The sequence below is a fragment of the Ochotona princeps genome, chromosome 11 (genome assembly GCF_030435755.1).
Source record: "Ochotona princeps isolate mOchPri1 chromosome 11, mOchPri1.hap1, whole genome shotgun sequence".
Taxonomy (NCBI): domain Eukaryota; kingdom Metazoa; phylum Chordata; class Mammalia; order Lagomorpha; family Ochotonidae; genus Ochotona; species Ochotona princeps.
Genome location: NC_080842.1, coordinates 71,252,827 through 71,271,445, shown reverse-complemented (window position 1 = coordinate 71,271,445; position 18,619 = coordinate 71,252,827). Strand labels below are relative to the sequence as shown.

At 55.6% G+C, this 18,619-nt stretch overlaps 1 protein-coding gene across 2 annotated transcripts in view; it reads left to right on the top strand.

Annotated features, from left to right (window-relative positions):
- The window catches only part of CRMP1 (collapsin response mediator protein 1), a 49,361-nt gene that overhangs the window by 19,985 nt on the left and 10,757 nt on the right, over positions 1-18,619 (top strand). For both annotated transcript variants that reach the window (XM_004579222.2, XM_058670436.1), the window contains exons 2-6: positions 2,667-2,755; positions 4,544-4,728; positions 8,232-8,396; positions 14,391-14,452; positions 15,948-16,028. In XM_004579222.2, coding sequence (XP_004579279.1) covers positions 2,667-2,755; positions 4,544-4,728; positions 8,232-8,396; positions 14,391-14,452; positions 15,948-16,028 — 582 coding nt within the window. The remainder of the gene's footprint in view (positions 1-2,666; positions 2,756-4,543; positions 4,729-8,231; positions 8,397-14,390; positions 14,453-15,947; positions 16,029-18,619) is intronic.

Here is an 18,619-nt window from a genome sequence, read left to right as displayed (position 1 = left end):
GGGAGGGAGGGCAGGTGCTTGACAAAGCTGGTGGTGATAACACCAAGACTGGAGCTACATGGTGTGTCAAGTAGGGTGTGATGAGAACTGTGCGGCTATGTGATGGGTCTGCTGTTGTCTAGGAGAGCTCTCAGAAAGTGGAGCGGACCCTCTGAAGGAGACGGGAGTGTGGTCCGCATCCATGCGGGGGCCCAGCAGGAGGAGCTGAGCTGCAGACTGCATGGACCGATTCCCTAACTTTGGTCAAAGTCTGCTCTGGGCTTGCACAGTGCTGTCTTGCCGGGGTGGACACCATGGGGTCGTCCCCATCAGCCAGCCCGGCCAGCCCGGCCAGTGTGTATCCTATGTGTTTTCTCCCACGCCTACCCCTTCTGCCTTCATCATTGCTGTCCCTGCGGTCCTGCCCCACAAATTGCATATCCCAACCTCTGCTTTTGGGGTGCTGGCTAAGACCCTCAGCTGCTGCCCTGTGCTGTCTGTCCCCTACCCAGAGGACAGGTTTCAGGAAAGATAGGTGGCTTATTCCTTACCAGGACTCTAGTCTGGAGATAACCCGGGTAGGTACAGAGCATGGCCAAAGACAGTCTGCCTCCAAGACAAGCAAATGAGTGAACACGAGGGACCAAGGGTTCTTCTTCCTAACAAATAGTGTAGTAGTTCTAGAAAGTACTTTGGCCGTATGTATCCAGGGCCACACACGGTCCCTGCGTCTTTCCCCGCAGTGTCGCTTCTGAGGACTTTACGCAGCACCCCATCCGCACTATGGAGAGTTGATGCCTAGATCTGTTACTGTGCGTGTGGAAGCAGGGGGCCAGCGCAGGTGTCCAGGGCAGGGGACTTAGCCTGTGTGTGAGGTGAACATTGAAGCATTATAGCCATGAAGACTGTGTCACTGTAGGGGCCAGGCTGTTCTTTTTGGTTGCTGCATTTCCTCCCTTTGGGGCTGGCCCATGGGTTTCCCTCTGGAGTACTCAGCTGTCTCTTTCCAACAGTTTTTTGGTCCCCTGTATCTTGATTTAGTATGTTTTTTTTGTTTTTTTTTTTAAGATTTATTCTGTGTATTTGAGAAGCAGAGAGAGAAGAGAGTGAGGGAGAGAATGACTGAATCTTCCGTCCAGGGGTCTGTTCCCCAAATGGCTGCAACAGCCAGGTCTGGACTAGCCAGGAGCCAGGAACTGCGTCTGGGCCTCCCATGTGGGCAGTAGGGGCCTAGGTACCTGGCCATCTTCTGCTGCTTTCCCAGCGCATCAACAGGAAGCTGGATCAGAGACAGAGCAGCCTGGACTCGAACTGGCCTTCTGATATGGGCTGCTGGCGTCAGCGGTGGCGGCTTAAGGGGCTGTGCCGCCTTGACTGTCTTCTAGACTCGAGCTCACTGGACTTGACCTTTGCCCCTGGGGCAGGTGGCCCTCTCTTCTCTTGAATCCTCATCTTCCTCTTGATGTATTAAAAATCCATCCCTCCATCCAGCTGCTGCAGGGGATCAGATTGCAGCTCTGTCCTGGTTCCCAGCGGCCCCTGCGGGGCTAGCCCAGAGCTTGGAGCTGAGGTCATCAGCTGGTGATCCGGGCAGTACATGGGCACGAGGGGGGGGCATGGTGCTGGAGAACGGGGGAGGGGAAGGTGGGCAAAATTGCCAGGAAGTCGAGTGGAAGTTGTGCCGGGAGGAGATTTTATTTAATTGCTTCACTGGCTTTTAAAACGTTTCTACATCCATCACGATCCTATTCAATCATGAATGAATTCCTGCTCCACAAATGACCCAGTTTCTTCCACAAATGAGTGTCATTCAAAAGGGAGGAGGAACTGGAATGGATTTCAACAGAGAATTCTGAGCAGGTGCACTGTGGGGGAAGTTGGTGTGGATTGTGGTTCAGACCAAGCAGCTATAAAAAGCTGTTGAGGATCAGGTCCCCTTGAGCGGGGTCTGCTTGACATCTGTTGTGGGGGTCGTGAGGGAGCGTGGACCTCAGTTACGCTTATCTGAAACATCCTTGCTGGTTAGACGCACAAAAGGCTCTGTAGGTGGCAGGACCCCATGTTTTGAATCTGCTTTAAAGTCATAGCTCAGCAGGAATGAAGGCAGGGTTCGGGGTGAGGCAAGAGGGAAGATGAGAGTCGCGTGTATGGAATGGGGGAGATACTGAGCTAGTGTGATGGGATCTTTGGGTCATTTATTTTTGAAGATTTATTTATTTGAAAAGCAGAGGGACACACAAAAATGGTGATAGCAGATGAAAAAGAGGGCGGTAGGCCAATCTGCTCTTCAAAGGTGGTAAATATTTGAAACACAGTGTTACAGAGAGGAGAGGAAGTGTAAGACAAAAAGCTTTCATCTTAATTGGCTGCAGCAGCCACGGCTGGGCCAGGCTGAGGCCCGGAGCCAGGAAGCTGTGGGTCTGCAGTGTGGGCGGCAGGGCCCGAGTACCTGGGCCATCTCCTGCTGCCTTCTCAGTTGCATTATCAGGGAGCTGATGGGGAGCAGAGCAGCCGGGACTCAAGCCAGTGCCCATATGGGATGCCAGCTTTACCTGCCACTCCACAACCCTGACCCCTTGGTCACATCTTTGCATTTGTAAATACTGGGGATTTTTTTGTAAGTGAGCAAACAGCACGATTGCCTTGACCCTCCCCAGTGACGGCTAGTACTTTGCTTTGCTTTTCAGAGTGACCGGCTCCTCATCAAAGGTGGGCGTGTCGTGAACGATGACCAGGCCTTCTATGCCGACGTCTACTTGGAAGATGGAGTTATCAAGTGGGTGAACCGGGACAGGCCTTGCAGGATGTGGGCCCGTGATGAGGAGACCCCTGGAGACCTGGGTGGGCACTCGTATGCTCCACGTGCCTCTGTGCTGGGCTCTGCCCATGCTGATACACCTGTGCCCCTTATCACTCCCACGCAGGCCAGGAGGCGCAGCTGCCAGCCTGTGGCCCTGCTGTGGCTCGGGCAGGCCGGGGGGACCACTGAGCAGCAGCTCCGCGTGTCAGGCTCAGTTCAGGGCAGGGCTGGGATGCGCCCTCAGAGGCAGCCTTGAGTCAATGCTGTGTGCTCCACCTGCTCACATTTCTGGAACTGGGCTGGACTGGGGGAGGAAGGAGCTTTGGCTCATGCTGGAGAGGAGAGAGTTTGGGTTTCCAGTTTGCCTTTCCTATGTTCCACTGGCTACATCTTCAGCCCAGGGGTCCACTCTGGCTGCCAAAGCTAAATGCCACAGGGTTTGTCTCCTTATTCTGGATGCTGCTGCCAGCAGGCCTCTCTCTGTGGCTTGCGCACAGCCGCCTTCTGTTGCTTCCTCTCCTTGGGCACACGTGTCCCTCAAGCCCTCTCTGCTTAGCAGGACCGGCCCTGTTAAGTTAGGGCTCCACTCTTGTGACCATAATTGCACCCCCAAAGGCTCTGTCTTTAAAGCCAGCCCCTTGTGGGAAGAGGCCTGTGTGGGACTCAGATTCCCTGGCTGCTCCGTCACCCCAGGCATTGGCTCCAGTGTGGTCTCCTGTGTCTGGATGGTACAGGCAGATGCAGTGCTGTAACTCTGGGATAAGGACCTGGAGCACACTGGCCTCTCCCGGCCTCTTGCCTGGAATCTGAAAGTCTGGAGGAGGCGCCTGGCCGGGCCCAGCTTGGGGCTAGGACAGGAAGGGAAGAGACGGGAAGTCTGGGCGGGAGGAGCAGTCATGCAGGGGTCTGCTTCTCTCTGCTTTCCCACGTTTGTCCTGCTCAGCACGTCCTTGTCTCCCCTTAGGACAACAGCACTCACGGGGAAATGAGTGCAAAGGAGGAAGCTACGTGCAGATTTCGACGGAGATTCACTTCCCTACACTGACAGCCATTTTGGGGAGTACCCAGGAATTGGGTGGGAGCTCACTTTCAGTGACCTATGTATGGCCCTGTTTGCAGACATAGGCACATTTTGCGGGGCCCTAGGGGGAATTCTTTTTTAAAGATTTATTTATTTTATTGCAAAATCAGATATATAGAGAGGAGGAGAGACAGAGAGGAAGATCTTCCATCCGATGATTCACTCCCCAAGTGAGCCGCAACAGGCTGGTACGCGCCAATCCGATGCCGGGAACCAGGAACCTCTTCCAGGTCTCCCACGCGGGTGCAGGGTCCCAGTGCTCTGGGCCGTCCTCGACTGCTTTCCCAGGCCACAAGCAGGGAGCTGGATGGGAAGTGGAGCTGCCGGGATTAGAACCGGCGCCCATATGGGATCCCGGCGAGTTCAAGGCGAGGACTTAAGCCGCTAGGCCACGCCGCCGGGCCCCCTAGGGGGAATTCTAATGTCTGGGAGCAGGGAGAGCTGGGGTTTCGTTGCCTCATGGGGGGACTCCGTGTCCCCAAGCCTGTGTCCTGCCTGTGAGTGCCCACCTTGTACCACTTGATGGGGAGACCAGTGTCAACCCTGTTGGATTCAGCTCTGATGACCAGGCTGTGGGAGGTGGCCTGCCCTTGTTCCCTGTGCTGCCCAGGACCCAGGGGTGGGGGGCAGCAGCACCTGCTCTTATCCAGTGGACCTGAGGCCTCTGTGTGGTCCGTCTGCAGGCAAATCGGAGACAACTTGATCGTCCCCGGGGGAGTGAAGACCATCGAAGCCAATGGACGGATGGTGATTCCCGGTGGCATTGACGTCAACACGTACCTGCAGAAGCCCTCACAGGGCATGACGGCGGCCGACGACTTCTTCCAGGGCACCAGGGCGGCTCTGGCGGGTGGTACCACCATGATCAGTGAGTCCTCCAGCCCCAGCCTGGACACCCAGGCAGTTGCAGTGCCCGGGACACAGAAGCGCTGTGCCCAGGGCCTGGGTCTGCCTCATCCTTATTGTAGTTTATCAGAGAGCTGTGTTTTTCAGAGTGCAGTTTGTGTGCCGTGAGGGGTATATAAGTGATTTTCTTCTAGAGATTTACTCATTTATTTGAAAGGCAGAATTATGGAGATAGAGTGGGAGAAGGATCTTTGATCTGCTGGTCCATTCACCGATTGGCCATATGGCTTGAGTTGGGCCAGGCCAACACTAGAAGCTTGGAGCTTCTGGGTCTCCCATGTGGGTGCACTTGGTCCATCCTCCACTGCCCTCCCAGGCATATAGGCAGGGAGCTGGATCAGAAGTAGAGCAGCTGGGACTTGAACCAACACCCATGTGGGAATGCCTGTGCCACAGCTGATGGCTTTACTCGCCTTGCCACAGCCCCATACAACATGATTTTATATGCATATGGACATTGGGTTTTTTAAGGATTTATTTTAATGCTTATCAGGATACAAGAACTAGCATTTCATCCTGTTTTTGTTGCTTAGAGCAAGGGTGACGTTAGCGTCTTGGTCTTCTTAGAAGCTGATTTAAAGCTGGACAGGCAGAGGTGGCTGTGGGGTGCACGGAGTAGACGGCCTCCAGGATGTGTGCAGGGACATCCCAGCACTTGGCGATGGATTAGCTCTGGGGACATCAAGGGAAAGGAAGTGTCAAAATGGTGCCTTGGTTTCTACGGTGATGCCTGTGCTGGGGTGGGGGTGAGGGGAGAGGCCTGCCTGTGACATGGGGGAGGGGGCAGTGTTGCAAGAGGCTTTAGGTGTCTTGAATTTGAGTTTTTGAGTTAACCTAGTGGGGAGGTTAAGTGCCTGACTGAGGTCAGGAATCCGTAGCTCAGAAGAAATGGTGCTTCTTTTGGTTTATTAAGACGTATTTATTTGGAAGGCAGAATTACAGAAAGAGAAGGAGAGATCTTTCTCGTGCTGGCTCACTCTCCACAATAGCCTGGGTCAGACCAAAGTTAGGAGCCAGGGTTACGCCCAGATCTCGAAGTCCCCAGAGACCACCAGGAGACCGAGTCCGATGCAAGCACACGAAGGTGGTTTATTCAAGCTCGAGCCTGGGCCCCCACCGTCACCGACACAGCGGTTCAAGACTGAGAGCCCCGAGGCTGGGCCGTGCAGAGTTTTTGTTACAGTGTAGGGCATTTTCAAGCCGGTACGCTTACAACTGATTCATAACGAAGAAACGCAGTGCTGGTATTTTCTTATTGGTGGGCAGTGAAGCAAACAACCTTATCGCAAGCCAGGGGACCTTGAGGTTCCCATTTGCAACATTTTCCAGAAACAAAACCTGAGGCAGAAATGAAACTCAACTTTCACAGCAAAAATAACATAGCTCATGCTAAGGCTCTCCGCCGGGAGCTTCATCTGAGCCTTCCACATGAGTGCAGGGCCTCAAGCACTTGGGCCACCTTCTCTTGCTTTTTCCAGGTTGTTAGCAGGGAACTGGTTTGTAAGTGGAGCAGCCAGGATTCAAGCCAGTGCCGATATGGGATACAGATATTACAGACAGCAACTTAACTGGCTGCACCACAGTGCCAGTCCCAGGTTGGTACATTTTAATGAGCAAGTACCTGAAGAAAATCCAGAACCAAGCCTGGAGTCTGATCACTTAATTGCAAGTAGAACAGGAAGCATCAACAGGGAGATTGAGAAGAAGCAGCCCAAGAAATAAGACCAAGAAAGGTCCAGAAGAAGCCAGAAGGTGGTGTTGCGAAGGCAGCCAGAGGGACTGAGTTGCTAGAAGGAGGGAGGGAGTGTGTCCTGTGGGGGGTCCTGCTGAGGGAGGATGGGATGTTGCTGTGGGACCTGCAGGCATGGAGGTCAGACCAACAGAGATTGGTGCCTCGCCTGGGTGGGGAGTGAGTGGGAAGGGGTGAGTGGAGACACCACCTTGCAGGGGGCTGGCTGCGAGGGCTGAGAATGCTGGGAAGCCAGCGGTGGATAGCTGGGAGTGCAGGGTCAAGGGAAGCGTAAAAGGCAGGTGGTCCCCTTCGGGGTCTGCTCTGCATGTCTGGATTGGAGAGAGTGATGATGGAGTTAAGGACCTCGGGGTCTGAGAGCCTGTTTATTTTGGCATTCGGTACCCAGGGGACAGGGGGAGGTGTGGGCGAGCTCGGGATATCTGGCTTGCCTCTGGGAACATCTCCTCGTCCGCCATACACCTCTTAGCAGCTGAGTGACCTCAGAGACACTCTTGACCCTCAGTTCTGAATGTTTGTGAGATTAAATGAGATAGTGCATGAAGTCAGGTGTGATGGTCATGATGCTGACAGTGGTGGGATGATGTCACTGCTGATGACTGTGGTAGTGACAGTGATGGATGGTGGCGACAGTAATGATGGTGGGAGTGTTGGTGGTAAGAAGGATGGAGGTGAGGGTAGTGTTGGGGTGATGGTCATGGGACAGTGTGATGGTGATGGGGTGATAATGCTGTGGCTGTGGTGATAATGATAATGATGGTGATGGTGGTGGTGGTGATGGTGGTGGTAATGGTGGTGATGATGATGATGATGGTGATGGTGGAGGTGGTGGTGATGGTGGTGATGGTGGTGGTAGTGGTGGTGATGGTGATGGTGATGGTCATGATGGTGGTGGTGATGGTGATGATGATTGTGGTGGTGATGGTGATGATGATTGTGGTGGTGATGGTGATGATGGTGGTGGTGATGGTGGTGATGGTGATGATGGTGGTGGTGATGGTGATGATGGTGGTGGTGTTGGTGGTGATGGTGATGATGATGGTGATGATGGTGGTGATGGTGATGATGGTGGTGATGGTGGTGGTGGTGGTGATGATGATGGTCGTGATGGTGGTGATGGTGATGATGATGGTGATGATGGTGATGGTGATGATGATTGTGGTGGTGATGGTGATGATTGTGATGGTGATGGTGGTGATGGTGATGATGGTGGTGGTGATGGTGGTGATGGTGATGATGGTGGTGGTGGTGGTGATGATGATGATGGTGGTGGTGGTGGTGGTGATGGTGGTAGTGGTGGTGGTGGTGATGATGATGGTGATAGTGATGATGGTGGTGGTGGTGATGGTGATGATGGTGGTGGTGGTGGTGGTGGTGATGGTGGTGGTGGTGGTGGTGATGGTGGTGATGGTGATGATGGTGGTGATGATGGTGGTGATGGTGATCATGATGGTGATGATGGTGGTGATGGTGATGATGGTGATGATGGTGGTGGTGGTGGTGATGGTGATGATGATGGTCGTGATGGTGGTGATGGTGATGATGGTGGTGGTGATGGTGGTGATGGTGATGATGGTGGTGGTGATGGTGATGATGGTGATGATGGTGGTGGTGGTGGTGGTGGTGGTGATGGTGGTGATGATGATGATGGTGATGCTATGGCCACCACTGGACTGGTTGGGTCCTAAGTGTCCTGCTGCTGTTTCTCTGCCCAGTTGACCACGTGGTTCCCGAGCCTGGGTCCAGCCTGCTGACCTCCTTTGAGAAATGGCACGAAGCTGCTGACACCAAATCCTGCTGTGACTACTCCTTGCACGTGGACATCACGAGCTGGTATGACGGCGTCCGGGAGGAGCTGGAGGTGTTGGTACAGGACAAAGGTCAGTGCAAGCCCGTGCTGGCCTTCGGGCTCTGCCGTCTGGGGTAGACCGAGGGTGCTGTGGAGTTGTGCACTGTGTCCCGGAACCTGGGGACCGCCAGGCTCCTGCTGCCCCATTCCTCCATGGAGTCTGGGAATGTTGCATATTCACAAGAGGAAGTCCAGAGTCCTGCCTTTTCTCGTGGGTTTGGGCAGCAGGACATGGGCATGTGTGTGGCTCCTGTATCACACCGTGCAGTCCACGAGGGCAGGGACTGGCTGCTGCAGCTCCCTCCCACCCTGCCTCCCACCTGGGCACACTCCGGGTGTCCATGCTGGCATGGATGCGTTACTCAGTGCAGCTTGTCTGATGGAGAAGAGGCATCAGGTACAAAATGGGCAGAGCAGATTACAGGCAGGTGTCGGGAGGCAGGTGCCAAGAGCCCCAGCCTCACATGGGGGACTTCAGGGCAACCCTGGTCATTTCCTGTTGGGGCATGTGCGTTCTACGTTTCCACATTATGAAAGGATCACTGTTCCCAACACATCAGAAGAAATAAAAGCCAGGAAATTGAGAGTAAGACAATGCTTTCCCCCAGCTCTCTCCGCTTGGCTTCCATTCTCGTCCTCGGAGCTGGCGTCTTCCTTGTATGCTTGTACCAGTGCAGCTGTTCGGGAGTCTTTTTTTTACTCACCATTTTATGAGTAAATTCTTCAGTGACTTTTTAGTGGCCCGTGAGAGTCCACATGACAGATAATTTGCTTGGTACGTGGTCGCTTTGCTGAGCTGTTCTGCCTTGATGCAGTAGCTGAGACTTGTTTGTGTCTCTGGTCAGTCTCTTTTGCTTGCAGAAATGGGATCACGGGGTCCAGGGTTTTCCCAGTTTCAGGAGCACGAGGGTCCCTGCTTGATGGGTTTCTGGCCAAGATGAGCCCCTGGCCTCCCTTGTCCTGCAGGGTCGCAATGCTGGGCGCTGCTGCCTTGAGCGAAGTGTGCGCTGTCCGTGTTGCTCTCCTTGCAGACTGTGGCTTGCCAGCTGCATGGCACATTCCGTGTGTGTGTCTCCTCGGGTGCCCCCCACCTGCTGTCAGTGAGGGTGTTCTGCGTGGGTTGAACCTCCATCGCCTGTCCATGGCACATTCCGTGTGTGTGTCTCCTCGGGTGCCCCCCACCTGCTGTCAGTGAGGGTGTTCTGCGTGGGTTGAACCTCCATCGCCTGTCCATGGTAGTTGCTGTGAATCTCGTGGTCCAAGGCAGGAAAACTGACGTTGCCTGTCCTGCTTTCCTCGGCTGATGAAGTCCTGAGCCCTGCTCCATAGCCTAGGTGTGGCAGCCTGGGAGGGAGGAGAGGAATCTGGACAGAGCACTGGGGTGTGTAAACTGCCCCGGGAGGCGGCCGGGCTGTGCTGCGGGCGGAGTGCCTAGCCTCGTGGCATTTCCCTTGGAGAGACCCAGGAGGCTGTGCCTTCTCTGGGAACTTGCAGTCACATACATGTGTGTACGTCATTCGTGGAGCCATGCCGTACACAGATCCCTGCAGTGTGCTCTTACATGCCAGCCAGCCTTCCCTGCCTTAGTAGCTGGGCTACCCTGGGCCAGTCACTCACCCTCTCTGCTCAGATTCTCCAGCTGGACAATGGACCAGGTCAGTAAAAAGGTTGTGAGAGCAAAGATCCCAGAGGAAGTGACTGGGGAGCAGCTGGTGGCGGGGTCCTGTGTGGCCATGTTGGGCAGGGGAGGGCAGGGCAGCCTGCCAGCGGTTTCTAAGCCACAGACCCCAAATGGGGCTAATAGTGACAAGTGGTGGTGCTGGCTGTCAGCAGAGAAACCAAAGGAAGGAGCAGCCAGCCGGGTTGCGGTGCAGAGGGAAGGGCCTGGCTCTGGCCCAGCGACTCCTGATATTGTCTGGCCAAGTGTCTCTAGAACTCTCCTCCCGCCATGGCCACGGTCCAGATCTCCCCAGCCCAGAGCTTCAGAGTGCACACTTGACTCAGTCAGCTCCTGTGGGTGTGGCCAAGTGGCCTGCTGGCTGGGGTTCGTGCATGGGCCTGGTACTTGCTGGGGATGCTGGGCCAACTCCCTGTCTCACCTTGCAGCCTTCAACTTTTCTGGGACTTGTTCCGTGGTGATGGTGTCCCCTCAGGGACAGCATAGTCTGGGGACTTATGCCAGGCACTCACGCAGCAGCTGCAGAACCGCCTGGCTTCTTGCATGGGTTGGGTACTGGACTCTGTCCCTGAACAGCAGGAGTGTCGGCGACTTTGTGGCTGTTGTTTACTGTGGAGTCCTGTTTGGGTCATCGTAATCTCCCTGGGTACCAGTTACTCTCTGTCCTCCCCAGCAACTCCCACGTTTTCCTTCAATCACAGTGTAATACGCTAGGCCCAGGGTCTCAGCATCGTATCCGAGCATGAGGCGGGCAAAGCTGCTTGGGTGTGGCTTCACTTGATTCCAAGACCTGTGCCCTGGGCACTGCCAGCATACCGCGGTGGGAAAGGAGCAGCGCAGGCACAGTCCACGCTCCCTCCCGACACGAGTGGTGGTCCCTCATCGGGACTCCAAAGACGTTCTCCAGTGTTTACAGCTGGGTACCTGGTGCCCGGTCCACGCACCTGCCCAGACCTCAGGGCCCTTTACTGAGGTCAAGTTCCAGGAGAAGCTCCTGGGTCAGAGCAGGGCTGGGATCTGTTGCCATATTGCTATTTAGTTAGGAGTGGTTTTTATCATCTTAGGGGTTTTAAAAAGCAGTGTACACACCAGCCTTGCGATGGAGAGTAACAACAAACCCCAGCTCCCTGACTGTAGCCTGTAGGTCTGGGGTAGCTCAGACTTGGCTGTTACAGCAGCTCCCCTCCCCGCCCCCAAATGGCTTAGCCTTCCCCCTCAGGGTAACCCTTCCCCTGATCAGCTGCCTCACTTGCTTTCAGCTCAACTTTCTCAGAAACACTGTGGGTTTCCTGTGTATCGGATTCAGGTGGACTCCACCTGACAGTGGCCTGCTTATCGCAGCAGGTCAGCGTGCTGCGCCTTCTGGACCGGATGCAGGCTTGAGCCAGAGGCTGCTTTCTGCTTCCTGACTGGGTGGCAGGCTACAGAGGGCAAAGAGACGCTGTGTTATCCACCCTGCCAGTCCTAGGCCTCTCACCTGTCCAAACCGAATTCAAACATGTTTATCTTGGTGTGTGTTATTTTTAATTTTTAAAAATATTTTTAATTTACTTCTATTGAAAGTGAGATACACAGAGAGGAAGATCTTCCATCTGCTCTCTCACTCCCCAAGTGACTGCAATGGCTGGAGCTGAGCTGATCCAAAGCCAGGAGCCTGGAGCCTCTTCTGGGTCTCCCATGTGGGTACAGGGTCCCAAGGCTTTGGGCCGTCCCCAGCTGCTCTCCCAGGCCACAAGCAGGGAGCTGGATGGGAGGTGGGGCCGCCAGGATTAGAACCGGCGCCCATATGGGATCCTGGCATGTGCAAGGCGAGGACTTAAGCCGCTAGGCCATGCCGCCGGGCCCCCTGCTTATCTTTTTAAAGCTCTGTTTTTATTTTAGTTGAAAAGCAGAATTATAGGGAGAGAGAGAAGGAGAGAAAGAGATCTTCCATGCACTGGTTCACGCTGGCGCCCATGGCCAGAGCTGGGCTAATCCCTAAGCCAGGAGCTCTCCCAGGTGTCGCCGTGAGCGTGGGGGCCCCAGGACTTGAGCTGTGCTCTGCTGCTTTTCAAGGCACCTTGGTAGAGAGCTGAATTGAAAGCGGGGCAGCGGGACATGAACTGGCGCCTGTTTGGGGTGCCAGCGCTGCTTGTGGAGGCTTAGCCCATTATTCTATCACATCAGCCCTCTTCTTGAGTATTTTTAAAAATATATTTATTTTACTTTTATATTGGAAAGGCAGAGTTATAGAGAGAAGGGGAGACAGAGAGATGTCTTCCATCCACTGGTTCACTCTTCAAATGGCTGCAACGGCTAGAGCTGAGCCAGTCTGAAGCCAGGAGCCCAGAGCTTCTTCAGGTCTCCCATGTGGGTGTAGGGACCCAAGGTTTTGAGCTGCTTTCCCATTAGGCAGTAACAGGGAACTGAATGGGAAGTGGAGCAGCCACTTGGGAAGTGGAGCTGGCTTCCATATGGGATCCCAGAAGATGCAAAGTGAGGATTTAGCCACTAGGCCACTGCTCTGAGCCCTTGAATGTTCTTAATGCACCCTGTCATGTTAACATCTGTGAGAAGCCCCTAGTAGAAACAAAGCAAGGCCCGCGGAAATCTGCTTACTGTCGGCTGGCTGGATGTTCTTCCCTCAGGGTAGCTCGGACACCCCGGTGTCCCTGCTGCAGCCACAGCACTGCCCAGCAAGTCCGCCCCAGTGAGGCTGATAGTGGCCTGGGTCCCCGGGCCGGGTGTCTCCCACATTCTTACTGCCTCTTTCCCTGTGGCCGAGGCGCCAGCATTGCCTGTGACAGGTGCAGAGCCCTGGCCGCTGGGACCCAGGGACTGCTCTGCTTAGCTCCGCCAGGCGCCCAGCACTGGACTGTGGCCCGGGGTCATGCTGCAGGACATGGCTGAGTGGACAGGATAATGAGGGAATGAGCTAGATGCTTGGAAGCTTCCACGGAGGGTACAGAAACTTCGTTGGCACCAGGCACCAGCTTTTGAAGTAGGTAGTTCAGAAGCTTTAATTGTGGTTACTTTGGTTGTGGGTAAGAACGGCTGTTTGTCAGTCAGTGGTTTGTCCCCTCCGCCCCACCGCCACATTGTCCGGCATGCGCTTTGCACCCTGCTGGTTTCTTCACTTCATTGCTTGGATTTTAATCTTTAAAGTGCAAAATAAAACATAGGTGATGACGACAGCCGCACGAATCTGGCTCGTGCCTCCATGGCTTACTCAGGGGTCCCCCATTTCAGGAGATTAGGGGCTCATGCTTTTGTGTTATTGCATGAATACTGCTTAGAAAAATGTTTCCTGATCTTTTTTGGGAAAAGAATTCTTACTGAAGGCATGTATTTGAGAGAGACACAGAGCGACAGAGCGAGAGGGAGGAACTGATTGCCCGCTGCTGTACTCCTCGCAATGGCTGCACCGGCCCAAAGCTGGAAACCGGAAATCCAGCTGAGTCCTGCACTTGGGGGCAGGGACCCCAGCCGTGAGCCACTGCACTCCACGTGCCTGAACTGGAAGCTGGATTGGCCTGACGCTCCAGCATGGGGTGCTGGTGTTGCAAGCTTTGGCTTAACGCACTGCACCACGTACTGACCCTGGGGAGCCATTCTCAGAGTTTTCTACACGGGAAAAGGTTTCCTCATTGCATCCATACAGTGTACAAAAACACAGATCAGACGTGGGCTGTGTCCTCGCACAACTTGAAGGTGAACTAGGGAGGAGTCCCTCCCACACATGCGACCCCCCACTCCCGCTGGCCAGCCAGCACCCCCATTGTTGGTGCTGCAGCCGTGGGAGGTCCTCCGCACTGTGCCCCACTCAGCTCCCGCCAGCTCCCAGTGTCTGTGCACCTGTCCCGGCGATGCCTTCAGCATCCTGCTTCCCGCGTCTGCTTCTGCATGCTCCCAATGCTGCTTCCAGAACAGTCTTTCTGCCCTAGGAAATCTCTGGTCGTGCCTTGCCTTGCTTACAAAGCTGAGCTGACAAGCTCAAACCGGTAATGTTGGCCGGTTTGATGACATGAATGTATACCGTAATTTAGGAAAGTAATATCTGAATGTGAGCACACACTCCCCTGTTACAGCTCCAGGGGGCTTTCTGGGAATGTTGGGTGTCGTTTCACTTGGTTCATGTGACGCACAGCCCTCCCCTCCTGCTTCCTGCTCCCTCATTCCTCCTCCTGGTCCTTCCGGAAGCCCGCTGGAGCCCAGCCCACACCCCTGGGGCTGACGCAATGACCCCACCGTGAGTTCTCCTATACTCTGGTCTCCCGGGAATGGCCTCTGTGCCCGGAGATTGTCGCTGTCCTGGATGGCCAGGCTGTTTTCCTCACACACCCGGTTTTCTCTTTTGTCTTGGAACAGGGGTCAATTCCTTCCAGGTGTACATGGCCTACAAAGATCTCTATCAGATGTCCGACAGCCAGGTGGGTCCCTCTTCCTGACCCTGTTGGCCTAGGGCAGCTGGGAGGATTGGCAGGAAGGGCCCTGGGTTCAGATCTGGCCCTGACACCACAGTGTGCCCTGACTTGTGCCGGTCACTGCCCCTCCTGGGCCATCGAGCCTAGTACCGTGGTCCCTCCCCTTGGCTTGTGCTGTGGCCATGTGCAGGGTGCGATAACCACCGATTCTCAGGAAGTGTGTCAGGGATGCTGGCAGCTCAGGTGTAGGAGCTGGCACCTTTTGAGGGCTCCTGGGTTGATTCGGGGCACAGGCAAGGCTGAGGACCCTTTTGTGAGTTTCACCTCAGGTCAGGTTCTGTCAGGAAGGCATGGCAAAACCTCTGGCCCTTGCGGCTTCATGTCACGGCTGCGTGACTGCAGGGTGCGGTGGTTGGTCCCCTGGGGCACGGGCTACGGTCGGCTGGTCTTTCTTATGCCACCGGCTCTGCTTGTTTCACTGTCACCCTGGCAGAAAGCCTGGGAGCTCTGTCTACCTGACTGCAGGTCCTGGCCAATCAGCCGCTGCTGTGAGGCCTGAGGCTGCGTTTCTGACCTCTGTATGGCACCTGCCTCACAGAAGGTGTCAGAAGACTGTGGTTTTAATTCAGCTAAGTTGCTGGGACCCACCTGACACACACAGGTGCTGCTTGGGTCATGGTCAGCAGTGGTTGGCTGTAGATGGGCAGGGGACCAGCACTCCAGGGCCTGTCCTTCAAGGAAACACCTGGAATTACAGAAAGTTATGTACCCCAGTATGCCTCCTCCCAGGGGCCTTTCATGCAACCAGCAGAGGGTTGGAGCAGCTGAAAGTTGGGTCCAATTTCAGGGAACAGTAGCTTGGGGTGAGCTGATACAGGTGCGGTTTCCACCTGCTGTATGTTGATGTCCATTCCGCCAAAGCCATGGGCCCAGAGGCGATCTGGCCATGAGTCCCTGGAGGAGCTCCCTGCCTGCAGGTGCCTCTCGCAGCTGCTGCTCACCTGCCAGGAGTGTGGACAAACTTTAAATTCAAGTGCGCCTGCAGAGGGAGTTTGGTGGCTGCTTGAGGATGTGAGAGACCTGGCCTGGCTGACAGCGAGGCTGCTGCCACTGGGTCCATGGCTGTCGGAAAGTGTGCCCCACCCATGGCCGTCTGTGGGATCATGTGGGGATGCGCTGGTCTCCTGGAGCCCCATCCCTGGTGGTCCTGAGGACTCTGTGGTCTTGGGTAAGGAAACCCCGGGACTGGTGTGGTCTCCGTGCCACAGTAGCTGTGGCCTTGGGTTCTACCTCCCTCCTTCCTGCTTTTGGATCTGAAGGCTTCAGGGCCAAGGGGAGAGCTTTCCCGAGCCCGTCTCGTGTGTGGGGTGACGAGCTCTGGCTGAGGAAGCAGAATGGGTTGAGCTGTGGACATGATACTGGCAGGTGCAGGAGTGGGGGCGCTGTTGGCAGACGGGCAGACTGTCTCCCACTCATGCTGACCCGATTCCTCCCTCGGCAGCTCTATGAAGCCTTCACCTTCCTGAAGAGCCTGGGGGCTGTGATCCTGGTCCACGCGGAGAATGGAGACTTGATAGCTCAGGTGAGTGCCATGTGGCCCTGCCCCGTCCCACTTTGTTCTCGATGAAGCACCGTGAGGGAGGAACAGCAGCAGGGCGGTGACGTGACGGGCGGTGGGGAGCACGCCAGCTGGGAGCCGCGTGGGCGGTGCTGCTGTCCGCATTGCCTCTGGAGCGTCCCGCTCACTCTGGCCACGGGGAGACCACAACATCCCCGTGAATTGGAAGGGTTTGCCTGGGAAGCAGGTGAGGCCCGCTCGGCGTCTTGGAGGCTGACGCCGTGGATCGGGGGGGCAGGAGGGGGCAGTCCAGCCTTGGAGCAGGTGCTCCCGTGCAGCCTTCCCCGACTCCAGCTGTGTGAGCCTGGACACGTCGCTCCCCACAAGGCTCTTGTTCTTCCAGAAACACCTGCCTGGCGGTGTTGTGAGGATGAAATGAGGTCATGTGTGTGACACTCAGTAGGCCAGAGCTGACCAGAAGGTGGGATGGGGAGTGAGAATTTGTTGGGGAAACAGCAGGGGCAGAGTGACAGCCGGGTCTGCCTCCTGCAGCTTTTTTTTTTTTTTTTTTTTAATTTTTATTGGAAAGTGAGACATACAGAGATGACAAGGAGAGACAGGAAGATCTTCCATCCATGGTCCGATGATTCACTCCCGAGTGACCACAATGGCCGGAGCTGTGCCAATCCAAAGCCAGGAGCCAGGAGCCTCTTCTGAGTCTCCCATGTGGGTGCAGGGTCCCAAGGCCTTGGGCCATCCTCAACTGCTTTCCCAAGCCATAAGCAGGGAGCTGGATGGGAAGAAGGCCGACAGGGTTAGAACCAGCACTCATATGGGATCCTGGCATGTGCAAGGCAAGGACTTTAGCCACTAGGCTACTGTGCTGGGCCTTCTCCTGCAGTTCTAAAACAGGAAGAGAGGTGATGGAAGGGGCATGATGTGATGGTGAGGTAGTGTGGCCTATGGGACTTGTCGATGGGAAGAAAAGGAAGTCCCGTGGGTCCCTGGCCTGGCTCCCTGGTGCCCAGGTAACTGGGATCATGATGCCACAGTCGGATCTGCTGAGCCACAGCCACTCGCAATGCTAATGCTAGGGAGGAAGGTATAGTTGTCCCCACTTTACAGCCAGGTAAACGGAGGCTCAGGGAGGAAAGACGTGCTTCGTGGCCCAGCGGAACCAGGTGATTAACCTGCTCCCGTTTGCTCTGAGCCCAGAGGCATGGTTGTGTGATGCTGAGGGCGCCGGCTGCAGCTCTGGCCGTCCTGTGTGATGCTGAGGGTGCGGGCTGCGGCTCTGGCCGTCCTGTGTGATGCTGAGGGCGCGGGCTGCGGCTCTAGCCGTCCTGTGTGATGCTGAGGGCGCGGGCTGTAGCTCTGGCCGTCCTGTGTGATGCTGAGGGCGCGGGCTGCGGCTCTGCCCGTCCTGGCTCACTGAGTTTCCCTGTGCAGTAGGGATTCTTTGAAAGTTCTCAAACGTGAGCCGTGCCTCACTTCTGTGACCTGGTCAGTGGCGAGAACAAGAACACCATGAAGTGAGGGGCCTCGGGCCATTGCCATGCTGCGCCCCTGCTGGCTGTCTCCTGTTCCCCCAGGACACACGCCGGCCGATTCCCTCCAGATCTCTTCTCAGGTCAGCCAACATGAGCTCAGCACACAGCGTGCAGTGGTGGGGCCCAGAGGCAGCCCTTCCCAAGGGGCCGTGGAAAGCAACACGCACTGCTGGTCCCCAGCAGTGCTGGAAGCAGGCTAGGCACCTGCTGGCCTGTGCCCAGGGTCCTGGTCAAAGCCCGAGGAGCCTGTGGTGTGGCTCTGGGCTCCGGGTCACTCACCCTGCCTTACGAAAGGGAGCACAGGTCTGCCGCTGGCAGTAGCATTTCGGGGTCCAGCTGTCTCTCTCCATCTGAGCTGCTGGTGTTTGACTGAAGTGATACTCCCCACGGCTTTCAGGGCCTCCTGTGGACCTCGCTGGGGTAGACAGATGTTACCTGCTGTTTCTTCCCAGACACACCCTTTCGTACCTGCCAAGGCTGTCAGGGTCCCTGCAGACTTCCAGAGGCCCTGTTTTCCGGAGGGGCTCTATGGACATACCCTAATGCCTGTTGCTTGAAGAATAATCCCTAGGTGGAACTGGGACATTAATTACAGAGAGAGAGAATCTTCCATTTGCTGGGTCACTCCTCAAGCACCCACAGCAGCCAGTGCTGGGGCAGGCCAGGGCTGAGTGCGTGCAGGCCTGCTACGATGAGAGTGAGACCCACATGCTTGAGGCCTTACCTGCTGCCTGCCCAGGCATGCAGTAGCAGGGAGCTGGGTTGGCAGCAGAGCTGGGCCTTGCGCCTGCATGCAACCAACCAGACACCTGCGAGGGACTGAGAGGTTTAACAGCCTTTGCGTTACGTTTCTCACGTTCTCTCTGCCCTCTGGCGTTTTCCAGGGAGCAGTCAGGGGTTCCTTCAGCAGTTCACTGGGAAACTTCCTTAGCTTGACCCTTCCGGTTCTGTGAGCAGGTGTTCTGTGCTCTGTAGATAGGCAACAAGGAGGCTAACTTGAAACATAACGGAGATCACTTCCTCCAGTTCCCATCGAAGGAGGAGAGGGACAGAGGGGCGGAGAGA